This window comes from Acinonyx jubatus, chromosome E1 (genome assembly GCF_027475565.1).
Source record: "Acinonyx jubatus isolate Ajub_Pintada_27869175 chromosome E1, VMU_Ajub_asm_v1.0, whole genome shotgun sequence".
NCBI lineage: Eukaryota > Metazoa > Chordata > Mammalia > Carnivora > Felidae > Acinonyx > Acinonyx jubatus.
This window is the reverse complement of record NC_069397.1, coordinates 18,352,195-18,377,218: the sequence shown is the minus strand read 5'-3', so window position 1 is coordinate 18,377,218 and position 25,024 is coordinate 18,352,195. Positions and strand designations below refer to the sequence as shown.

At 52.7% G+C, this 25,024-nt stretch overlaps 1 protein-coding gene and 1 long non-coding RNA gene across 4 annotated transcripts in view; one reads left to right on the top strand and one right to left on the bottom strand.

Annotated features, from left to right (window-relative positions):
• KSR1 (kinase suppressor of ras 1) overlaps nt 1-17,117 on the top strand; it is a 161,782-nt gene extending 144,665 nt beyond the window's left edge. Inside the window, exons 16-21 of one of the 2 annotated variants that reach the window (XM_027034467.2) lie at nt 1,398-1,531; nt 2,104-2,235; nt 3,411-3,546; nt 9,430-9,563; nt 12,119-12,199; nt 14,115-17,117. In XM_027034467.2, the coding sequence (XP_026890268.1) occupies nt 1,398-1,531; nt 2,104-2,235; nt 3,411-3,546; nt 9,430-9,563; nt 12,119-12,199; nt 14,115-14,193 (696 nt within the window). In that variant the 3' untranslated portion in view covers nt 14,194-17,117. The remainder of the gene's footprint in view (nt 1-1,397; nt 1,532-2,103; nt 2,236-3,410; nt 3,547-9,429; nt 9,564-12,118; nt 12,200-14,114) is intronic. The other variant, XM_027034469.2, reaches the window with a different exon arrangement.
• Nucleotides 14,387-24,342, bottom strand: LOC106984397 (uncharacterized). Of its 2 annotated transcripts, XR_008294216.1 has the most exons (4): nt 23,763-24,342; nt 20,782-20,991; nt 17,921-18,061; nt 14,387-17,607 (listed from the first exon to the last, which is right to left on the bottom strand). It is a non-coding gene; the product is annotated as an uncharacterized LOC106984397 (long non-coding RNA). The 2 variants fall into 2 exon arrangements; XR_003412634.2 differs by lacking the exon at nt 23,763-24,342 and having other exon boundaries at nt 20,782-22,346.
• Nucleotides 24,343-25,024: the final 682 nt, after the last annotated feature.

Genomic DNA, 25,024 nt, shown 5'->3' with positions numbered 1-25,024 from the left:
GAGAGAGTGTGCGAGTGGGGGAGAGGCAGAGAGAGAGGGAGGCACAGAATCCGAAGCAGGCTCCAGGTTCCGAGCTGTCCGCACAGAGCCCAACACGGGGCTCGAACCCACAAACCACGAGATCGTGACCTGAGCCAAAGTTGGACGCTTAACTGACTGAGCCACCCGGGTGCCCTGTAGACCTGGGCACTTAAATCTCATCTCTTGAAGCTGGCCTTTGAGCCCGTGGCACCTCTTCTGTACACAAGGCTCAGAGTGGCACAGCCACTCGTCCTCGGTCATGTAGCTGGTCCCTGTTTGGCCCCGGGTGGTGTCTTTGGTCCCTGAGGAAGGCTTGTGCCTTGGTTGGGTTTGGGAAATGGGCAGATAGTCTAGGAATGACCCTCTTGCATTCAGGATGGACTTTGGGGAAGGAGCAAGTCAGTCTTTCCCGGGGCTCTCTGCTTGCACAGCGTGGGTGAGAGCTCTCCTGTGAGCCTTGGGAGGCGGTGGGGGGTGCTACCACAGACCCCACACCCTCCCCATCTCCGGCCTCGTGTAAATTCTTCTCTGATGCTCTCCAGACCCCCTCGGACCGAGCTCTGGCCTCAGCTGGCTTCTGTGTCGCGGCTCGTTCTTTCTGTTCCCTAAATGTGGTCTGTTTACTTTTCCATTTCCCACCCCAAGTAGCTTTAAAGCCAGAAGGACTCTCGTAATGTGGGAGGCGTCCTCCACGTGGGCGGTTGGGAGGTGGCCTTACGTGCGCCTCTTTCTGAGCTGGCGGGATGGCCACTTCAGCGGTGGCAGCTGCCCCTGTTCTGGAGGGCATCGGGGGAGTAGGCGGGAGTCCTGAGTTTCGTGTCAGAAGACAGTTGGACCTTGGGTGAGAGCGTGCCTGCGTCAGGTGGCCTGTGTCCCATACAGACACTGGGACCACCTGAATTTGGGGGCCCCCTCTCTGGGAATTCATCTCTTGCCTAGCTTACAGGTAGAGGCCAGTTGGTGTGAAGCCTGATAGAGACCCTATAGATCACCCGATTGCTGTATGACTTAACGTGGGGGGTATCACGGCTCTTTATGCACTTCCTGACCCCCCAGCTCCCCACCCGCCACCCTCTCCACACCTTAGCTAAGCATACAGTGCCCGTTGGACAGCACAGTACAACGGACTAGCCTGAACCAGGCCTCAGCAATGCTGCTTAACTGCTGTGTGGCCTGGGGCAAGTGACTTCCCCTCTCTGAGGCTCGGTTTCCTCATCTGTAAAATGGAGATAATTCGACCGCATAGGATTTTGAAGATCCCATGAGGGGACGTGGGGAGGGTGTCAGGCTCACTGCCCAGCCCAGGTGGGCAGCCCAAGGTGAATCCTTGTCACTTGTCTTCCCGCCCCGCCGACGCGAGGCTCGCTATTTTCCAGGGCATGGGATATCTACATGCCAAGGGCATTGTGCACAAAGATCTCAAATCCAAGAACGTCTTCTATGACAACGGCAAAGTGGTCATCACAGACTTCGGGCTGTTTGGGATCTCGGGCGTGGTCCGAGAGGGACGGTGAGTTGGCCTTGGGCGTCTGGACGGAACGGGGAGGAACTGGGTGGTGCCGGCCAGGCTCCGAGGTGCAGCTGAGGTCTGGGCACTTGCTATCTGTTGCTGAGGAGCTGCCCTCCCTACAGGAAAGGCCAGGTTTGCTTAGGTCCTGTCCTTAGGGTTCTGGTCCCGAGTCAGGCATGGGTGATGTTTGGGTCCCTCATACGTGGTGCTTCATTCTCAGGCTGACCCCATGGAGGCTGGGTCCCCTTGCTCACACGTGACCTATTTGCTCACTGACTTGGACAGGGGACGAGGGTTCACGTCCCCAGTACGAGGAAGAGCATCAGCCCAGTACCAGGCTGGAGAATCAATCAGCTCCCTGCTAATACCTGCTTTCCTAGAAAAACCGGGTTATCCCTCTTCTGTAACGTCCCCCCAAAGCACCGGTGCCTTGGCCAAGTGCAGGATCAGTGTGCTGTTTTCGGGGCCACGCATGGGTGGGGTGCTGGCCCTGGGGCACCCGTGGGCCGGGCTGCCTCTTTGCTGCTGGCTGAAAGTCTCCCATGCCCTCGTTCTGGCTTCTTGGCCTCCAGGCGTGAGAACCAGCTGAAGCTGTCACATGACTGGCTGTGCTACTTGGCCCCGGAGATTGTCCGCGAGATGACCCCCGGGAAGGACGAGGACCAGCTGCCATTCTCCAAAGCTGCTGACGTCTATGCATTTGGGTGAGGAGGACCCACGCGTCCCCCTCTTTTGGGGCTCTGAGGCCAAGAGTGACCGAAAGAAAGGGCACGGCTGACCTTGGGGGCAAGGAGGGGGTGATGTCATGCTTCAAGTCCTGATTCTGCCGCTTGTTGGCTAAGGAACCACATCCTTGACCTTCTCTTTTTCCTGAGCTGTAAAATGGGAAGAATAATGGTACCTCCTCTAAGGTTTCATGAGGACTAAGGTAATTTCTGGGTGTCTGTCTCACCCAGTGCCCCGTGGAGATGCTGACCAGAGCTAAGAATTGTCCCTCTGGGAGAACCAGGGAGTCCTGCCAGCCGGCCTCTAGTGCCCCCATGAAGCTAACCAAGAGAAAAATAAAAATATAGACACATAACGTGAGCCAGATACAGAATTTAAAGTTTTCTCTTAGCCATGCTAAAAAAAAAAAAAGAAAAATAGATAAAACCTGTTTTGATAGTGTGTTTAGCTCAATATATCCAAAATATTATCATTTCAACATGTAATCAAAATTTAAAAATTAAGGAGCTATTTTACCCAACGAAGTTTCCAAACTTTGGAGAGTACTTTGCACCCGCAGCACATCTCAGGTCCACTCTCTACATTTCAGTTGCTCGATAGCCCCCCATGGCTAGTGGCCCCTGCACTGAACAGTGGGGGTCTAACGGAGAAGGTCAAGATGAGTCAGGAAAGGTGAGGGAGCTTGGAGAGGCTGAGTGAGGGCCTCACCCTGTCGTCTCTGGGTGTCCTTTCCCCTGAGGGTAGTTTCTTCCTCTCCTTACCTTGAACTCTTACTTTCTGAGCACCTGTGTGCGTGCCAGGCGCTGGGCTTGGCCTTTCTTACTCCTCAGACAACCTTGGACGTAGGCATCAGCCCCACTGAGGCTAGACATTTGTACCAGGATATCTGTTCAGAGCCTGTGCAGCCTCAGACCTTCCATCACAACAGATGTGTAGGACCACGGGTCCCCTTGTGACTGGAAGGAGCTGCTGGGATGCTGTCATGGTATCTCTGGGAGCCTGGTGGGTGGGGAAAGCTGGAGGAGGATCCCGGATGCTCTGGCTGGGTTCCTCGCACTGTGGCAGCAGGACCGCCCCCCGCCCCCACCCTTTCCCCGGGCATGAGCTGGGCCGAGCGGTTCAGGAGCTCATGCTGCATGGGTGGTCCCCACAGGACTGTTTGGTATGAACTTCAAGCAAGAGACTGGCCCTTTAAGAACCAAGCTGCAGAGGCCTTGATCTGGCAGATTGGAAGTGGAGAGGGAATGAAGCGCGTCCTGGCCTCCGTCAGCCTGGGGAAGGAAGTCACTGTGAGTAGCCCCCTGTTCTTAGAGAGGGACGGAGGGCTAGAGGGAGGGAGGCTGGGCACACAGCAGGTGTACCCTTCTTCATTTACTCACCTGAGAAAGGGGACCCACCAGGAGGCAGAAGTATGCTGGGCAGGCCTCTTTGCTGCTGGCTAAAAGGTCTGTGTCCTTTATTACCCAACTGTTTTTCTTTATACAAAACCATGGTCTTTAAAAAAAAATAGTGGGTGGCGGCGGGGGAGGGGGGGTGGGAAGCATCTGGGTGGCTCAGTCAGTTAAGCATCAGACTTCAGCTCAGGTCAGGATCTCACGGTTCGTGGATTCGAGCCCCATGTCGGGCTCTGGGCTGACAGCTCGGAGCCTGGAGTCTGCTTCGGATTCTGTGTCTCCTTCTCTCTCTGCCCCTCCCTGGCTTGCACTCTGTCTCCCTCTGTCGCTCAAAAATAAATGTTAAAAAAAAAAAAAAAAAGGACTGGAAAGAAATAAAAATAAAGGTAATGCTTTTAACTGAATTGTGAGTTGAAAAGATAGTAAAACCCCATCTGTTACTTACATGAAAGAAGGTGATGGATGCACAGAGCACAAATGGATGGGGGGTTACCATGGTATCGGATCTTTCTCTAAAGTGTTCTTCTCAACTGTTAAAGAACAAATCGAAGTTTCCACAGCGTATTTGGGTTGCCACGGTGCCAAATCAGGTGCTGATCTCGTGTTTCTGAATACCTCTAATGGTTTCTCTGCGTTGCATTTTGTAAGTTTCCTCGCCCTGGCATAATGACACATAAAGGAACCCAGGGCTCAACGTTTTGAGCAGATAGGTGCCAACCTGGATGTTAATAAGCTCCAGTAGGTATCTGGGTGGCATAACATTGGAGGACCACCTCATGCTGGTCTGGGTTGAGATCTAACTAGGCTGTGACCTTCTTGTTGAAGTCCTGGATAGTGTTGGCAGAATCCCCATCTGCAAACTGGGACAGGCAGAGTGAGAAATGCAACCTAATCTTCCTTGAATATCTTTAAAAAAATTTTTGTTTAATGTTTGTTTTTGAGAGAGAGGCAGAGACAGAGTGTGAGCAGGGGAGGGGCAGAGAGAGAGGGAGACACAGAATCTGAAGCAGGCTCCATCCAGGCTCTGAGCTGTCAGCACAGAGCCCGACGCTGGGCTCAAACCCACGAACCGTGGGATCATGACCTGAGCCGAAGTCGGATGCTTAACTGATGGAGCCACCCAGGTGCCCCTTCTTTCAAGATCTTAACAGATCTTAGTATTTTCCTCCTTGGACCGGTAGCAAGTTGGTAGGGCATCTTTGGAATACTCGCTTGACATTGTGCTTGGTGTACTTTATTTCCTCAGGAGTACAGGCCATCTGGTTGAAGTGCAAACTATTTGTACAGGGGCGCCCCTCCAAGAATGACACCAAAATGGGGGCGCAGTTGGTTAAGCATCCGACTTCAGCTCAGGTCATAATCTCACAGTTCGTGGGTTCAAACCCCGCGTCAGGCTGTGTGCTGACAGCTCGGATCCTGGAGGATTCTGTGTGTGTCTCTCTCTCTCTCTCTCTCTGTCTCTGTCTCTCTGCCCCTCCCCCACTCGCCCTCTGTTTCTTTCTCTCTCAAAAATAAATACACATAAAAAAAAAAAGGAATGACACCAAAATGCTAATCTACAGCACCGACACCAGGCTCCTCTTTGGCCAACTGATACCACCTCGCTGGGGTGTCAGGCAGGGTGAGTGGGTGATGAGTGCTTGGCCAGCTCCTCAGGCAGAACCACCTTTCCCATGACATGGCCTTGGACACCTTAGCAGGATAGTGGTAGGAGGGGTCCGGGCTCCTGGCTGCTGGGTAGTTCAGAGAGCAGCTACAGCAGCTACTACCCTACAGTCTTAAAAAAATTCCTTTAAGTTCTTTTTTTAAAAATATTTATTTATTTGGAGGAGAGTGCAAGCAGGGGAGGGGCAGAGAGAGAGGGACAGAGAATCCGAAATGGGCTCTGCGGTGACAGGCTGACAGCAGCGATCCGGATGTGGGGCTTGAACTCACAAACCGCGAGATCATGACCTGAGCCCAAGTCGGATGCGCAACCGACTGAGCCACCCCGGTGCCCAACCCCCGCAAATTTTTTTTAAATACATACCTTTAGCAAGATCAAGCTCCTAACACATAGCTAATTTTTTCTTAATCATGATCTTTTTTCCACACGACCTTTTATTTTTTATTATTTTTAAGTCACTGACAAATCCTTTTAAGTCTGTCTACCCTCCTGTCCCATGGCTTACGCCATAATGTACCTACTTCTCTGTTGTTGGACATTTAGGTTATTTCCAATTTCTAATAACTTTACAATAAAGTTATTAAGGACACTTTGTATAAGCCAGAGTATGCGTGCATGTATGTTTTATCGGAAGGAAAAAATAGCCTTAGTTGCCTTCTTAGCAACAATCACAGTTATATTTCTACACACTTAGAGTCTTAGAGCAGAGTGGTGGGTGAGGGCCTGGAACAGAGTGCAGAGCCCATCAGAGGACTACAAGGGAGTCAGGATTCAATGCTGGCTACAAGTCAGAATCATCTGGGAGCTTTTATTTATTTACTTTGATGTTTATTTATTTTGAGAGAGAGTACATGCACAGATGTGCACACATGTGCAGGGTAAGGGCAGAGACAGGGAGAGAGAGAATCAGCCTCAGTTAGGCTCCATGCCCGAAGCTGAGCCTGCCACAGGGCTTGATCTCACGACTGTGAGATCATGACCTGAGCTGAAATCAAGAGTTGGGTGCTTAACCGACTGAGCCGGCGAGCTCTTAAAAATATCAGGTCTAGGGCCTCCACCAGACAGAAAGATTTAATTGGCCTGGGTTGGGGCTAAGATCATAATTAGTTGTTTTTATTTTTCATTTTTAAATAAAGCTCCTCCTAGTGCACAGCCAGAGTTGTGTTTTGGAAGGATTTCTAGCAGCGTGGGGTTATGTGACCTTTGAAGCTTCTTAAGAATAGATTAGACACAGGGGGTGGGGAAATGGGGACAGAGAGCAGACGTTCCAGCAGTCAGCTTCTGGCTCATGAAAGTTGACTTTCCTGTTTGATCTTTTCTTTTCTTTTTTTTTAATACATTGCCATTGGAGGGTAGAGGGGGTGTTGGTCAGTGGCAATAAAAAGTGATTTTTGACTCATAGTCAAAAGTAGTAAGTACCCTCGGAGGGGCACCTTATCTCTGTCCCTCCAGCCACACTACTGTAAGTTTATCACCAGGCACTACTTTCTGTGTTAAGGCAGCCATGGTGAGTTAGTGTGCATAGGATGACATCAAAAGGCCAGAGGATTCTTAATGAAAACCAGCAGTCCCTTTCCTCTGGTCACTCTCCAAAAGACTGACTTCTTGTTCCATCAGGTCTTCATTCCAGGACCCTCTGCCCCTTCTTCTCTGCTCAACTTGCATCGCTTTCTCTTTATGCTTTTATTCAGGACTAATTTTGTGTTGCCATGATTAAGTCTTCCATCCTGTATCTATCGATAGAGGCTAAAAGTGAAAAGACAATAAACAATGTGTGCACTATTATAATAGATTGTAATTGCTATTAGATACCGGTTAAGTAGTTCACGGGGATTACATTTTCTTCTTTGTGGGTCCATCTCTTTTCTTCCATTCTATCAGTTATTCAAAGGCTCACCACGATTTTGTTGGCTTCACGTGTGGACCATGGTTTTCTTGTGTGGTTTTATGTTTTTCCCGTAGTTTCTAATGGCCTTTCTTTTCTTCCTCATTGAGAGAGGTAATAAACACCTTTACCGTATTCCTAAGGTCTTGCATCTCCTACACACTGCTTATGGAATGGAATTTGTTTCATTCTTTTCAGGGCCCACTGATTTCTTATAATTTGCATGATGGAATTTTAGGCCTACTGTAGTGTTGTCATTTTTTCATTTCTTTTCATTCATTCCTGGGTGAATACTAGAATTTCTTGTATCTCATGTCTTTCCATTTCTTTATTTGCACTCCAGCAAAATGAGAGTGAAACCTAAAGGATCTCCTTCCCAGTAGATGCATAAGAGAGTCTTTGAATCCGTACATGCCTAAACACGTCCTTGCTTCACTTTCACACCAGAGGTTCACAATAACCTTGCCTAAGAATGTGACATTTTTGCTCTGCTATCTACCAAGTGTCCAGTGCATTGCTGAGCAATCTGATATTAATCTTAATTCTCAATCTTTTATAGATGCCCTGTTTTATTCTTTCTGGGAACCTCTTGGGATCTTCTCTTTATCCTTGTTATATTGAAATTTTATTAAAATATACCTTAGAATAAGTTTATTTCTTGGTTTGATTTTCTTTTTTCAGTTGGGTCCCTTCACACTGAGCCTTTTCAGAGTAAGATTCCAATTTCCCTTGAAAGTTGCGGGGAAATTTACTTTTATTATGTTTTTTTTCTTTTTATATAGTTTCCTGCCCTATAGTTTCTTTGTTTTCTCTTGTGGAAACTCCCATTAGACAGAATTTGATCCTTGGTGAGCTTCTGTGTCTTTTACCTTCTTTCTTTTATTTTAGAGAGGGAGAGAGAGAGTACAAGTGGGAGAGAGGAGCAGAGAGAGGGAGAGAGAGGGAGACTCTTAAGCAGGCTGCACGTTCAGTGCAGAGCCTGACGTGAGTCTCGATCCCATGACCCTGGGATCATGACCTGAGCCAAAATCAAGAGTCGGACACTCACCCGATTGAGCCACCCAGGCGATCCTCTTTGACCTTGAATGTTTTCTATTCCCTACCTAAAATTGAGTACACAATCTGGGGAATTTCCTGGATTTTATCTTCCAGTACTCCTAATGTTTCATTTCAAAAGTTGTATTATTAATTTCAAGCACTCCCTTATTTTTGGTGTGTTTTTTTTTTATTGCACCTTGGTCTTGTTTTATGGATAGAGTAGCTTCTACACACACACACACACACACACACACACACACACACACACTCAGTTGAGAACAGAAGCCCGAGCTGCCTAAGTCAGTGAGCATTTCCTGCCTGGTCGTGTGTACAGGCCTGTTCTCTCACAGGAGCTCTGCTGAACTGAAAGGCTTCAGGGTGTGCTGTAGATGTGCAGATCCTGAGATAGGCAGCAAACTACCCATGTCAGAGGGCCTTCACTCTTAGGGGGCATTCGGGAAAGGTGCTCTGCTAACTCTCAAGTTCTGCCCTCTGTTTTATCCTGGTCGCTCCCAGCCTCCATTCCTGGAACGCTGCAGTCGCTGCTGCCTCCACTGCGGTTCCACCCCACAGTTATTCTGAGCGTCTTGTGTTTCTTCTGCTTTCCATTCGAAAAATCTACAACCCCGTTTCTTTCTTTCTTTTTTCTTTTTTTTTTTTTTTAAGTGTGTTTATGTTGACAGAGACCAAGACAGCATAAGTAGGGGAGGGGCAGTGGGGAGAGAGAGAATCCCAAGCAGGCCCTGCACGATCAGCACAGAGCCTGATGCAGGTCTCAAGCTCACGAAACCGTGAGAGCATGACCTGAGCCAAAACCAAGAGTCGGACACTTAACCGACTGAGCCACCCAGGCGCCCCTACAATCCCATTTCTGATCTCTTTCCTATTACCCGTTTATTCAGCTTTATTCCTGTTATTCCAGGACGGTCTAAGAAGAAAAGAGGGGAGACAAGCTCGTGCCCTTTGTTTTCAACTAGAAGCATGAGCTCTTCTGAGATTCAATTATTTCTCTGAAATAACTACTCCAGAAATGGCCAGTCTTCTTACTATCGGCAGGATGTTCAGGGGACACGGACAGAAGGAGGGGTGGTGCTTGAGAGCATCAAAGGGGTCCTACGCCGCGTAGCCCAGCTGTGCCTTCCTCGCTCCCCGCCAGCTCTCACGCCGCTAATGTCGGCTCTGCTTGCAGGAGATCCTATCTGCCTGCTGGGCTTTCGACCTGCAGGAGAGGCCCAGCTTCACCTTGCTGATGGACATGCTGGAGAAACTGCCCAAGCTGAACCGGCGGCTCTCCCACCCCGGCCACTTCTGGAAGTCCGCTGAGTAAGTCCGCCCTCCGTGGGCCACACCCGCCAAGCAGGCCTCTTGCAGCCTGACCTGGTGTCTTAAAGGGCCCTGTCGGCTCTGTTTGCCTACGACTTTGATCTGGGGAATATACAGAGCAGATTCACCAGAGGCGACTAGTCCCCTTGTCCAAGTGATACTAGGGTCTTGTTTGTTTCAGAGACTCCTTTTGCGAGATGAGCGTCTCTGGCACTCTGTTGTGAAAACCCAGCATCGCTGTTATCAGAACAGGGTGACACTGGGCCCAGGCTAGGCCCCGGGAAGATTCCACCATAGAAGGGGCCAGACAGGAAGCCAGAGCAGCGTGGGTGTTACAGCACCACCAAAATCGGCAGAGTGACTGTTACTTAAAAGGGTGCAGACTCGAGACCGGTTTCTAGCCCCCAGATCAGCCACCTGTTACGGGGACGGCATGGCCTGAGTTTGTGTGCTCCTCTGACACGAGAAGTCCAGCTCCCTTCTGTTTAATCACACCGTCCTTTGTACCCCCTTGGTACAGGGTGGTCTTTACTCCTCCATTCCGTCTCGTTCCCTTCGTGCTGTGCCCCTCTGGCCCTCTCTGCCAGAACACTCAGAAACGGACCTCTGCCCTGCTGCGAGCCCTTTGTGAGAATCCGGGAAAGTCCTTCCTTGTTCCGGGCCTCAGTTTCCACGGCTTTAGCAAGCAGGGGTTGGGCCAGAGGGAGGCTGGCCGACTTGTGAAGGGGGACGGGCTTCTAGCGGAGGGAGCCCAGGATTGGTAGCGCACCCAGCAGCAGTGTGAGGCTGTGACAGCACCATATACAGTCCCCGCCACAAGGACTCAGCTCTGCCGTCTGATGCAAGAGCAGCCCCAGCACCTACATCAGGAGATGGCTGTGCTCTAAGACAGCTTTATTTAGGGATGCTCACCCTTGAACTTCATGCAGCTTTCCCATATTGTGAAGTCTTCTTTTGATTCCCACCCCCCCCCCAACCCATTCAGAAAGGTAAAAACCATTCTTAGTTTATGGATTATACACAGAAACGGGTTGGGCAGGCCCTATGTGACCAGACCCCTGAGTGACAGGAACGGTTTTAAACTTTTTGAAGGCAACGGGCACTTCCTAAAAGTGCGGTCTCCCACCAAGTCCCCATTGATGATAACAGATAAAGTAGAGCTGCCCTTGCTAGTTGTGGGGCAGAAGCCTGTCCGCACCCCCAAGCGGCTCGTGGGGCACCTGTGGCCACGTCGCTGAGCCCCTGGAGAAGCTGCACCTGATCCCACGTCTGCTGCCCAGGTGTTTGGTGGCAGCTGTACTGTCCATGGTTCTAGAAAGGGCGGCTGGTAAATATTTTAGGCTTGTGGGTCATGTGGTCTCTGTCATACGTTCTTGGTTTTTCTGTTTTTGTTTTGGACAAAGCTTCAAAGTGGTCCACATCTTTTAGTGGCTGGATTTGGCCATCAATATAGTTCGCCAGCCCCTCCCATCTGAAAACAAGCCAGACGGGGTCTCAAGCTGCAGGGGAGGGGAGGCCTGGCAGGGTCGCCCGACCTGCCAGAGGTTGCAGGCAGAAGTCCGTGAAGAAATGCAGTGAACTGCTGATTTAGGTCGTTTGTAGGGACGGTCTAGAGGAATGACAGTTTAGGGCTGTGTCTGTTAGAATGACACAGTAGTTTCGATATTTTGCTCTTAAGATGAGTCAGACTCCATAACCTAATGTGACCATTAAAGGTGTGGGTTGTAGCCAGCCTTTGCTGGGTACCTGCTACACACCTGAGGAGACTGAAGGCCAAGGCCAGGTTTCAGCCAGCAAGGAGTTTATAGTGTAATTGGATAAAGAAGGGAATGGTTATAACACGCTAAGGGCTGTGACAGAGAACAGCCTTTGTGGGAACACACGCAGGGGCCTCTCTGCCCACCGAGGGGGCTTGAGAAAGGGTCTCCAGAAGCGGGGGGGTGGGGGGGGGGTCACTGGAACTGGGTTTTGAGCAGGAGCTCTCCTGGCAGAGGCCAAGAGACTGGGGTTCCCCTGGACTTGCAAAAAGTTCAAGGATCTGGTTTGTCAGACCTTGGGCGACTTGTTTAATATCTTGGACGCTGGTTTTCTCAGCCACAGAAGAGAAGGCCGCAGCGGGTGGGTCTGGCATTCCGGAGATACTTCCAGGTTCCCTAAAGACCACATAGCCCCACCTTCTCATTTCACAGGTGGGAAACGGGAGTCCCCCATGGGCATCGTTCCGTGCCCAAAGCCATCCATTTTACCCCCTGGGAGGAAAGAATGCCAGCAGCCCCGCCTGAGTCTCAGTCCGAGCTTCCCGCTCAGGATCTGTTCTTCAACACATTCAGTGTCTAATTCTCATCTTCTCTTTTCTTTTCCATCCGTCTTGCTGCTTTGTTTATTTTCGGGGGGTGGCGGATGCGCTGGCCCCTTCTGTCGTCCCTCCCCTCCCTGCCGTCCTGATTCCCGGGGCTCCTCCTCCACCCGTCTGCACCGGGTGCCCGACTCCCGTCACCCACTGGACTGCGCTGTTCCCACACTTGGCAAAATGGCCGCGGGCCCCCCCCCCCCAGGCGCTGGCGGAGCCGCTACTACGGGAAAGGACGTTACGGCCACCTGGACTTTAAGAACTCCTTTCCGGTTCTGGAGGAACAGTGTGTCTTTCTGCCTGTTTGCACCCTGCTTCCTGCTCTGTCTCTGCGTCCGGCTTCCCCGTTTTTGTGTGCTTCCCCGTTTTTGTGTGTTTTGTTCGCATAAACCGAAGTGATACTCCTGTCGCTGAAACGGCCACTGGCAAGGGCCCCGCAGGCCTGTGCGGCTCTCGCTGGGCCGAGAAGACCCACAGCATGTGGCAGGGCCTCCGTCTACCCACTGTGGCAGATGATGGCCCGTCCCTGGGTGGGAGCCATCTCAGATCATTGGCCCAAGTCCAGGGTGCCCTTTGGCCAGAGCTTCAAAGAAGGGAAAGCAGTAAGCAAAAACAGTGAACTTTTAGGAAGTCACTTTGGATAGTCCGGGGCTGAGGGGCAGTGGACCCATTGGCCAACCTCTGTCTAAACATTCTGTGACTGGCCCGGCGGAGCTCTGGACAGGTGCTTCGTGCCAGGTCCCTTCCAAGCTCTCTGGGCCGCCCAGCTGGGAATGGAGTGGGGATGCCTTTTTCCCCCTCTGTGGGGAAAGAGGGTCCCCTGCCCCCTGCCCTGGCCAGGCCTCTGCCGCTCCCCCTGCCCCTCTGTGGGCTCGGCCTCTGACTCCGTTCTCCCCTCTTCTCTTTCTTCCCGTAGGTTGTAGGCCTGGCTGCCTTGCATGCACTCGGGGCTTTCTTCCTCCTAATCGACCCGTGGCACCGTGACTTCTGCTCAAGCGCAAACTGAGATGCGGGCACTAACCCAGGGGATGCGATCTCTGCTGCTCCGAGCGTCTCTCCCGAGACTTCTTCTCTCGCTTTGTTTTTGAAACTGACCCCCACCCCTCTCCACGGCCTATGTGTGCCTGAGTAACCGCTGCCCACGAGGATCCCCTAACAGAATTGCCTCCCGGATGGGACTTCATTGTCTAACTCTTCTTCTGTGGGGCGGCACTGTTTGTGTTTGGGTGGTGCTGTCTCCCTACTAACACCTCAGCGAGATTCGTGCCCCCCGGAGCACCTCGGCCTCCCGCCGGCTGTACTGCTCCCACAGCACAGCGGAGAGGTTTGGCTTGGCTGCTGAGCCGCAGAGATCTTGTCCAGCAAGGAGCAGGAGGATTTCAGAGCTGCCGAAGGCCAGGCCCCCCTGGAGGGCCGGGGGGTGGTGGACACCAAAAGTCCTGTTGCCGTGAAAGACACTAGCCTGCCAGGGCTTTGTCCTCAGCGGCGCGCTTAGGAAAGTTGTCCTAAAACGAAGCGGGGGGTGGGGGAGGGCTGTCGCCAGACGATTTCACTGATGAGAACGAAGCTTTTGCCCCCGGTCCCCACGATGTTAACTCCCTTTACATCCGCCCAGTGCGGACAGAAAGTACCAGACCCCAGGTCAGCGTTCATCAAGAGTGTGGCTGAGAGGCCACACACACTCGCTGTGCCGCTTACCAAATTCACATTCCTGGGGTCCCTCCCACAACTGAGCCCAGGTCTCCGGAGGTGGGCCCTGAGAATCTGCATTTTAGCTTGCTTCCCACATGGTCTCTGATGCCTGGGGACCTTGTCCGAAAGGAGTGTGGGATGTCCCTCTCGGTACTTGGGGACAGGTTTCTCTCTCCTCCCGCTTGTGCTCGGAGCAGAGCTCTGCTGGGCTGCAGGTGAGAAAGTAGTTCGGACAAGGCCACGGCAGTGACTGGTGCTGAGGACTCGGAGACTAACGAGCCCACTGCCCCACCCCCACCCCCACCCCGGGAGGGTGTGTGGCCAAGTCTTAGCACCCCGGCCACGTGTGGCCAGGAGCAGCTCAGCCGAGGCTGTTGGCATGCAGTCACTCTCGCTTCTTGCTGGGGCCGGGTCCTCCGCGGAGCTTCTGACACTGACCTAGCTAACACCGCCCTACTTCTAATGGAGACCAGCGTGGCCGTAACCCTTCTTTTTGTTCCTCTTCGCAGCATTAACAGCAGCAAAGTTGTACCCCGGTTCGAAAGGTTTGGCTTGGGCGTCCTGGAGCCCAGTAATCCAAAGATGTAGCCAACTTGTGCACTTTTTCTGCCGATGGCTTTCTCTCTTAAACGCGGTCCTGAAACATCCCAACAACCGCCAACGACGAAAACGAAAACCCTCTCCGAGACATCGGTCCACCCTCCCAAGTGCCGCAAACCAGGAACGCAACTCATCGATTCAGACCTTTCGTCCACGGAAACACCCGGGCTGGCAATGGAGCTGCACCTGCTGTTTGTCTTAAAGTGACATCACCAACAACCAGACCCGCCCTGACAGGCAGCAAACGTTTACACATACGTCTCTGTGGAGTGAACTCGCTGTTTTACAACAGGTACTAAGAAAAAGTGCTCTGCAGAAGTGGGCTGGCACCACCTGCCAGGCTGGTGGAAGCGACCCCACCCCCCCTCCCCGGAGGCCCCTGTCGGCAGTGAGAAGGAAGAAAAGCACGGTGACTGTGGCTGTTCTCGGGGTAGGATGGGGACCACAAGGTTCGACCTGGACTCTGCTTTGGCCCTAAACCCCATCCGTGGGGAGTCTCCCTCTGTAGGGTTCTCCCCCGTCCTACCGGAAGGACACTGTCCCTTTTTCCTGTGGCAGAGGAAACCCTGGCTAGGAACCAAGCTGGATTATGAGGGTCGGGGGTTCCCAGCGAGCTGGGGTTCTCATTCGGCCCCAGGGATGCAGCCCCTACCTGCCAGAAAAGTAGAGACGGCTGAAACCCAAATAACATCTGGACTGACCCAGTGGTTGGTAGCCAGGGTTTGTACGGCCTGTAGAGAGCTTTTCTTCTCGCGGCTTCCAGGAAGGCAGACGCTAAGGAGCTGGGACTCATCCGTGTCCCTGGCTCACATGTGAGCGAAGAGGCTAAGAGCGAAGGCCCAGCCCCACAGCTGTGGACACCATGAAGGCTTGATTGGTGAGAAGAAAGAAGGTAGGGGGAGAGAGAAGTGGCAGGCAGTAGGGTCCCTGAGCCCACCCTCCCAGCCACAGGGTGACCTGGCTCTTTGGGAGCCCGTCAGCAGTCATGCCAAGGTTCGGAACTGCCCACCTCTTCTCCCCCAGCCCTTTTCGAAGTCCTTGCCACTCCTGAGTCTTCCACTGCCCACATCTGAGTTCTCGGCTGGGACGGGAGGCCCGTGCCCCCCACGCCTTTCATCTGGACCCACCCGGCCCCCAGTCTTCAGAGCCTTCCGTGAACCGAGTCCGGGCCACTTGCGTACATTTGCGCCAGAAGGAGGGGCTTGACTGGGGAAAGTCGGTGACGTGAGAGCATCCTGTCTGTCTTCGTCAGAAGCCGTCACCTAAAGAGAAAAGTTCCAAACGGGAGAGAAGCCTTCAGTGGACGTTACGCCATGTTAGGCCCCAAACCAGAACTGACCAAGGGTGACGAGGGTGGAGACGTGGTTGGATTCAGACCCAGAACCTGTGTCCATGCTCTGAGCCAAGATGGGGAGGTGTGTGGGCCACCCATCCCTTTCATTTAGACTCCCCCAGCAAAGCTCCCAATCTTCAGAGCCTTCCCTGGAGTCTGGCCACAATGTCCTGGGAAGTGGGCCGCGGCCTCGAAGTCGTAGGGCCACCTTCCTGTCTCTGGGTCAGATGCCCCCCGGCCCGATCCACACTCGCTTGGAGAGCGCAGCTGTGCAGCCGGGCAAGGTATCCAGGCTCCCGCCCCCCATGAGCGCCCCAGACCCGAGCTCCTTTCCCTTCCTGGTCGGGGAAGACAGGAGCTGACACCCAGCTAGGGTCAGCCCCGGGTGGCTCTTCCCTCCTCCGTGAGACTGCTGGTCTCATCCTGTCATCCCTTGGCCTCCCCCGTGGGCGTCACGCCCGCAGGTCAGTTCAAGAAGCTTTCGTCGAATACCTACGGTGTCTTATGCAAGTTCAGGGACCCACGATGGGAGGCGTCACAGTCCCTGCCCTTAAGGAATTGACACTTTGCCAGGAACCCTGAAGGAGAGCCGAAGGCCTGGGGGACACCCCCTTCGTCTTCAGGGCCCTGGACGGCCCCCCAGCTCTTGGCCTAGCCTCTGTGCTGCCTGTCATTTAAAAAAAAAAAGAAAAAAAACGTGGTCCCCTTCTCCTTCCGTCTCTTTAAGTGACTGTGAATTGAGGTTGGGAACACGTGCTTGTCCTTCTGTGTGCTCTCCCCGTCTGCCATGGAAACACACGAAGGACGGCAGATACTGTGAATTCAGCCCTCACGGCCAGCCGTGAAGGGGACGGAGAAGCTGGGAGGCCCTCCTTGGCGAGAGCTCTGGGGGCTGCGGAGTCCCCAGCGGGGTCTGAGTGGAGCCCAAGCTTTGGTCCTTCTTTACAGCGGGCCCCCAGTCCCCAACGTCCCCTCCCAAACCCTAGGGCCCATGTCCCCGCTGCCTTTATTCTCCCAAGCCGCAGTCCCTGGGTCTCCATCCAACTCGAGATCCCGAATCCCAGCAAGCTCCCCGTTAGTCGAGGGCAGTGTAGCGGTGTTGACCTCTCTCGCGTCACCAAATCCGCGCAGGGCGCTGGAATCCTGCCCCGTCGTGGCCTTTCTTCTTGTGATCACAGGGGGCAGCTGTGCGCCCTGTAAGCCTGTATTGCCGTGGTTCTGTGTTGATTTGGGGGGGGGGGGGGGGCGGGGTGGAAACACAAATGTGAAGCCATTTAGGGAGCTCATACGATGCTGCAGTGTTAGCCAGGATTTCATCAGTGTGTGTAAAGCCAGCGTCTTCCGTGGCCACAGGCACACGCCTGCTTGTTTTTTGAATGTGATGTAAAATTTGTACAGTAAAAGTTTTTATATTTTCTATCAACTGCATTTGTCTTCCAGAAATGCTATTAATTTAAATTAAAACGGTTAGTATTCATGAACGTGCTGTCAGCAGTTTTTTGCCACTGGCAAGGACACATCCTTTGTGCCAGGCCAAGCCTGGGTGTCTGGAGTTTGTGAATAAAATTGTACCAAGGTGTCTGGGGCTCTTGTCTACTTGGGTCAGCTCCAGATGAGTGCAAGGGGCTGCTCAGATGGATGGCGAGGGGGAATAGGAATGGAGGGGGGGTCCGGGATGGTTGGACCCCCTTTGGGAGCCCCTTCCGAACAAAGAAGTTACCCATGGACTTTGAAGACAGACGGAGTGGAGACAAAATGGCGTCAGAGCCCACGATGCCCAGAGGACAGTCATCCAGCCGGCAATAGTCACAGCTCGTGAGCAGACCCAGAGCCGCTCAGTGTCTCCTGGGCTGAGGGTGCCTGTGCCTCCTGGAAGCCATGCGGGGTGGGGAGCGGAGTGATCTCCTACCTGAATCTTATTTCTAGGAGCCTCTCTTGGCCGGTCATGGAGAGAGGTGCTTTGGAGGTTGGAGTAAGAACAGGCGGAGGAAAAAAGGAGCCAGCGTGAGGCGCCTGGGCAACTCAGTGGGTTGAGCGTCTGACTTCAGCTCAGGTCATGGTCTCGCGGTCTGTGAGTTCGAGCCCCGCGTCAGTCTCTGTGCTGACATTTCGGTGCCTGGAGCCTGCTTTGGATTCTGTGACTCCCTCTCTGCTCCTCCCTTGCTCGTTCTCTCTCTCTCTCTCTCTCTCTCTCAAAAGTGAATAAACATTAAAAAAAATTTTTTTTTAAGAGGAGCCAGTATTCGTGAGGCCTCTCTGAGCCAGGGAGGTACTCTTCATGTATCCTCTTCCCTTAATCCAGCCCTCACAACACCACCACGAGGCGGGAATTGTGGTGTTTCAGCCGAGGAAACTGAGGCCCTGAGAGGTTAAACTACTCACCCAAGATGACACAGCTGGAAGGTGGCTCGTCCAGGACTCAGCCAACGGCTTTGACTCCAGAGTTTCCTCTCCGCAAAAGCCGAGGAACGTCCCACGTCAGACATTTGCTGAGCACCTGTGCCCGGAAGATGGCGCCGAGTGCTGGAACACAGATAAAAAGGGGGTAGTGCCCTTGCGTTAAGAGGTCCCTCAGTCTGCCCGGCAGACTTCATGGAGGAAGTGGCCTTGGAGCCGACTTGTAGGGTGAGTAATGTGTCTGGTGCATATAAACGAGAACAGGTCATTCTGCCCTGTAGGAACAGCATCTGCAAAGGCTCAGAGGTCTGGGAACACAGGGTGTGCTTGGGAAATCACGAGTGTTCCAGCTGTTGTAAAGTGGAACCAGGGGAGTAGTTTGGAGCTGGAGGGATCCTGTAGGTGCCAAGCCAAGGAGTTTAGACTTTAACATGGCAGCCCTGGGGAGCCATTGAAGATTCTTGAGCAAGGGAGGGCTATAATTAGATTTATGTCTTAGATACATAGCACGGACTGGAGCGGGCCTAAAACTAGAGGCCAGGGGATCACGACCTGAGCTTTGATTGGATGTGGCGGAGAGGTGAGCGTCCAGGGTAACTCCGCAAACGTCTGCCCTCCTACTGATGGGGTTGTTCGCTGAGAAGGTGAGCCTGTAGATGAGGAGGGGGGAGAGGGTCATGCTTGGGGGCATCCAGGTGAGCACCGCATGGGCAGCGAGACCTTGCCTGGCAGCATGCCTTCAAGAAGAATTTGCTGTAGAAATGAATGGGTAAGGGTGGGAACAAGGAAAATTAAAAATGTGACCTTGTTCTGGAAGATCCAGTGGTAAAGCTGAGGGTCCCCAGTTCTGGAGACTTGGTTGGGGGGCTTGTTTCTAACTGCCCTACCCGGCATGTTTTCCTTAGCTGCTGGGTTTTTTAAATCTTTCTCCATAAGCCACATTTGTCCTTTTTTTCCTCCAAGTCACATTGGGAGATTTCTATTAACTCGAATTGATGTTATTAACTTTGCCAAGTCTTCAGTCAATATACCTTTATTTGATATAAGCCTACAGGTTCATACCACAGGATCATGAAGACTTTATGTGTTTTCATGTAAATCAGCGTTTTGTGATGAGTAAAACAATGTTCAAATAACAAGTTACTTCACTGAATTTTTTTTTTAATGTTTATTTCTTTTTGAGAGAAAGAAACAGCACGTGAGCAGGGGAGGGGCAGAGAGAGAGGGAGACACAGAATCCGAAGCAGGCTCCAGGCTCCGAGCTGTCAGCACAGAGCCCGACGCGGGTCTCGAACTCACAAACTGTGAGATCACGACCTCAGCCGAAGTCAGATGCTTAACCAACTGAGCCACCCAGGCGCCCCCACATCTGGCTGAGTCTTAAAGTCTCTGGCTCTTGCTTCGACACCTGGGGTCCCCTATAAGATGATGTTCCACTCCATGGAAAGTACCATTTCATTCCACATTGCATTCTTCCCCAGAGGTCCCCGGCTACAAAAGAGAACAGATTCATTGTTCCTCTCTGTTCAGCAGAGCAGCCTCCAGCCCCAGGTCCCTGCCACCCCTCTGGAATGAGCCCTGGGTGAGAAGGTGTTGACAGGACCCATAGCAGCACCCGAGGCTCTGGGCTTCTGACTCCCCAGGCACAGAAAAATACAGATCAGAAATGAAACCAGGAGACAGGTTGTGGCAGAGCTCTCCTTGCCCCTGGGGGCACAAAACGCAGTCACATGGGCCGATGTTCCCTGCAGCAGGGGTTGGGTCCCATGAACGGAAGCCCTAGGAAGAGGCATGTGAGAAGTGAGGCGCGTGGTGCGGTGGTTAGCGGCACAGGCTTCGGTGCGGCACTGCCTGGGCTGAATCCCCACTGTGATACTTTCTGGCTGTGTGACCTTGAGCAAGTTGCTTCACCTCTCTGTGCCTTCGTTTCTTCCCACATAGACTAGACATAGTCAATTGCACCTACTTTGTAAAGCTGATGGAGAAGTAAATGTAAGGCACCCAGAATGGTTGCTTAGCATGTAATCAACGCTATAACAAGTGTTAACTGAAAAAGAATCTTGGGGTGCCTGGGTGTCTCAGGGAGTTAAGCATCTGACTCTTGGTTTCGGCTCAGGTCATGATCTCATGGTTGACGAGCCCCGGCGTTGGGCTCGGCGCTGACAGCACAGAGCCGACTTGGGATTCTCTTTCTCCCTCTCCCTTTGCCCCTTTATGTACACAGGCGTTCTCTCTCTCTCTCTCTCTCTCTCTCTCTCTCTCTCTCTCTCTAAATAAACTTAAAAAAAATCTCTGAGTACTCCCTCCTCTGTGCCCATCAAGTGCTCCCTGCACCCCAGGTCCCAGGAGGGACCCAGCACTTGTTTCTCGACTGTGGCAGTCATTGTATCTTCCAAGCATTTCCGGTCCCCAAGCTCTGCCAGAATCGCTGCTCCCCATCAGGAGGTGAGGTCTCACCCCTCTCCTTGAACCTGCCTCAACAACAGAATGTGGTAGAAATGGTGCAGCCTGACCTCTGAGGCTAAGGTTATAAAAGGACACAGCTTCCACCCTCTGCTCCCCGCTCTGGGGCAGAGATGAGCTGCCCCCACCTGGCCCTGCTCGAGTTCAGCTTTGTGAGCCGGAGCAATGCTGTCATTCTTTTAAGCTGCTAAGTTTTCGGGTAATTTTATGCAGCTGTAGGTAAGCAGAACACGGGCTAGATGAACCCGGCGGCATCCGCTCAGCAGGCCCGGAGCGGGTGGCCAGCTACCTGGGTCATCCCTTCAACAGACACCAGAGTGGAGGGAGGGGCCGCTGGGGGCGGGGGGTGGGGGGTAGTTCGTAGACCAAGGAGCCCGGCTGACCTGTCTTTGGCTGTTCGTGTCATGTGCGGTGCTGGGCGCTTCTCTGATTCTTCATCGATTTTTCAGCACAGCAAGGGCTGCCGGGAGCTTGGCCAGAGATGACAGACGTAAAATCCCTGGCCCCGTGCCAGGCAGATGGCAATTTGGCGTCGGTAAACACTGGCTCCTTTCCTGGGAAGCGTTCACGGTCGAGGAAGAGGGACTCTGCTCCTGAAAGGAGAGGAGAGAAGGAAGGAGGCAGAGGGAAGCCTTCCAGAGGAAGGGTATAACCAGGCTGCATCTTCCTTTGGCAAGCGTCACTGGCTGGCACCCCAGCCGTTATCTGTCTTCCCAGCTGGTTTAGGAACCAAATCCGGAGGTGGGGTCCCCGAAAAGCTTGAACTTGAAGGCTCTTCTCTGCCTAGGCAATGGGTTTCCATGACTAGAGGTGTTTGCAACATTTGAGAGACCTAAGATGTATTTTTTAAAAAAACGTTGACTTCTTGAGCATGAGAGAGCATGAGCAGGGGAGGGGCAGAGAGAGAGAGAGAGTCCCAAGCAGGCTCTGTGCTGACAGCAAAGCGTGAGACTTGATCCCACGAACTGCGAGAACATGACCTGCGCCGAAATCCGGAGTAGGTCACTTAAGCTCCTGAGCCATCCAGTCGCCCCGTGAGAGCTAAGATGTATGAAGCAAACTGATTAACACTACTGTCTCCTTCCCCTCCGGCGTCCCCTCTATCATACTGCCTCTTGAGTCGGGTGGTATTGGAGAGGCCAATTTGGGGGTCGGGCTAAGAGAGAGTCGTTGAGTTGGGCATATGTTCACTCTAGGTTTAGTGGGATATATTTATGTGGGTCACAGCCACCTCCATTAATGATTCAGTTATTCCCGACTGTCCCAGTTTAGGAATGGCTTCTGGAACCCTCCTCCTGTCTGTTGTGCCAACTCCCCTGGGTCCAGGTACAAAGATGCAGGGCCAGAGGGCCAAAGGAACGTGTCCCGTGTTACCTGGTACCCAGAGTACACAGGCAGTGGAGAAAAAAACAGGCCGTTGGAAAGACAGAATGATCTTTCTACTTCCTTTATGGAAAATATGTCAAATCTTCACACAAAGAAGCAAAGAATATGCGGCCAAAAAAGTAAAAGGCGTTATAGTGCCAGGAAAGTAATAAAAATAGTATTTTTCTGGATTTTATGCTGCTTGGGGTATTCATTGCAATGATTCAAATGTTTGTGTCCCCCCAAAATTTGCATGACCACCTTCACCCGCTTTGCCCACCGAGAGTTTTTATTTATGGAAGTGGCGGTGGTTGCCATTTATGGTGATGACGTGAAATTTGCTTTTATTTATTTTAAAAAAAATTTTTTTTATTAACGTTTATTTATCTTTGAGACAGAGAGAGACAGAGCATGAACGGGGGAGGGTCAGAGAGAGGGAGACACAGAATCCGAAACAGGCTCCAGGCTCCGAGCTGTCAGCACAGAGCCCGACGCGGGGCTCGAACTCACGGACCACGAGATCGTGACCTGAGCCGAAGTCGGCCGTTCAACCGACTGAGCCACCCAGGCGCCCCTGAAGTTTGCTTTTAAGATAAAAGCATCCAGGGGCGCCCGGGTGGCTCAGTCGGTTGAGCATTCGACTCTTGATTTCGGCTCGGGTCACTATCTCACCGTTCATGAGTTCAAGCCTCACGTCATGGTGGAGCTGGCTTGGGATTCTCTCTCTCCCCCACTCACACTCTTATTCTCTCTCTCTCTCGAAATAAATAAGTAAATTTTAAAAAGGAGAGAGAAGAAAAGCATAAGTTTATTTAAAGGAAATCGGGAGCTAAGACTAGTCCCAGGCTAATCATGCAAGGACTAAAGGCCGAGGCGGCCGTGTGTCTGATAACTGATAGGACGCCAGTCTGGAGGCTCACCTGGGCTCCCCACTGAGGAAGTGTGAGCAGGGACTCTGAGTGTGCTTGGTTCCACTCCTCAGCCCTGCCGCCCATGGAAAGGATGTCAGCACTCTGCAAGCTCAGCCCCGCGGCCACTTCCTCTCTGGCCTCACCACCCACAAGTAAGATATGTGAACAAATAGATACGACTTAGGGAGCACTTGCTCTGTGCCAGCGCCGGCCTAAGTGCCTTCCGAGCATTCGCTCGTTCAGCCCTCCCGATGACCTAATGAAAGAAGGCCCGTGATTCGCCCCACCTTACAGATGAGGAAACTGAGGCTCACAGAGCTCAAGTGACCTGCCTGGCCTCACTCAGCTGCTGTGCCCCCACTGAAAGCTGTACACACTTCTTTCACAGCACAGTAGTGCGCTTAATAACTGGTACCCCCACCAACCCTAATGATCTATGAAGCACTGGAAGGAAAGGACGAGGTCCTCTCCATCTGTGGTCCCTAGAGCCAAGTTCAGGGTTGGGCATGCAGCAAGTGCTCAGTAAATGCTCGTAAATAATTGCTCATCTGCACTTCTTCAAGGGGGTTTCACTTTCCTCTCTGGGCCCGGAGGTAGACTCACCAGCAGGGTCCCTCACTTGCGTGGACTGGGCAGGGCCCTAGCCATGTGTGTGTTTGGTCATCTGTTTTGGTTAAGTAGGTTTTCCTTTCCTTCCCGTTCCCCCTCCTCCTTCCCCTCCTTCCCTTCTTCTCCTCCCTCCCCTCCCTCCCCTCCTTCTCCTTCCCCTTCCCCTCCCTCCCCTCCTTCCCCTTCCCCTAGGTTTATTCATTTTTCAGAGACAGAGGCAGAGCATGGGTGGGGGAGGGGCAGAGAGGGGGACAGAATCGGAAGCAGGCTCCAGGCTCTGAGCTGTCAGCACAGAGCCCAATGGGGGGCTGCTCGAACTCACAGACCAGACCGCAAGATTGTGTCCGCCGCTTAACTGACCGAGCCACCTAGGCGCCCCGTAGGTATCCATTTTCTTAAAGATGCCCCCCAGATTTGTACTTAGGGTCCCACAAGATCTGCATGAGGTGCCTGTTGAAAATGCAGATTTCCAGACTTACCTCTAAACTCCCCAAGCCCAGGCCCTGGGAGAGATTCCAGGCTCACCAAAGTCTGGGTATCACTATGCTAGATGTTTCCTGCCCCCCCCCCCCTTTCCTTGCTGGCTGTATTTACTTTAGGGCTCCCAGGAGAGTCATTGTTCTGGAGTGGCCATACCCTCCTGTGTTTTTTAGAAAGCTGTGAATTCCGCTAAGTGGAAGTGCAATAGTTTCGATTCCTTCTTATCGAGACAAAGACCTTGGCTGCCAGTGAGAGTTCAGCTGGGGCAGAGGTGAAGGAGGCCAAGCCGGCAGTGGGGTGGGGGGGAAGCCTGCAACCCTGTCCTGACACCGTCCCTCCCCTGCCTCATGCAGGGGTCCTCTGTCCTTCCCCTTCCAAGCTAAGCCTGCACACTCGCCTCCCCACCATTCCTTCTAAATAAGTGTTCGACTTTGATTCCTGCCCTGGGAAGGAGTGACTCGGTCAGCAGCCCCTGTGGAGGAAGGTCAGGGCTGGGGTGAAGGTGGAACTCACACTGGGTGCCCTCCAGACGCTCCAAGGAAGGCTGGCGCCCTTTCATTTGCCCTGTAGTAACCCCGGCACGAGAGCCCATTGGCGCCTCCGAGCCTTCACCGAGAAGAGACTAAGGAAAAAAGGGGAGCTGGAGGAGGGAGGGACTTCCCCAAGGCAGTGGGGGGACCTGTGGATGGAGGGTGTGGTCCACACAGCATGAAATGCCCAGGCAGTGGGAGAGGCAGCCAGCCCTGGAGGTGATCTCAACCAGGCTGTAAGATCATCGGAGGGGGACTTCCTATTGCATGGTCTCTTCTCGGGGATGCACTAGCGCCCCCTTATCCGCAGTTTCGGTTACCCGCGGGCAACTGTGGGCCAGAAGCGTAGGATCCTCATTCTGGCATGTTGTCAGGAGGTCAGGCATAGCCTAAGGCCATGTCCCTCGCCTCCCTTCAGCTCCCTCGCAGGCATTTCATCCTCTGGAGTCACAAGGAGAAGGGCGAGTACAGGAAAATATTTTGAGAGAGAGACGACCCACATTCACCTTTTATTATAGTATATTGTTGTAATTCTATTTTATGATTACTGTAATCTTTCACTGTGTCGAACGTATCGATTCAGCTTTATGCGTACATATGTACAGGAAAAAAAGTACTGTCTATACAGGCGTTGATAGACCTAAGACCTCAACCGTATCTTTGGGGTCCTGGGACATATCCCATGGCGAAAAGGGGGGCATACTCTATATGATATCTTTCCTTTTAAAAAA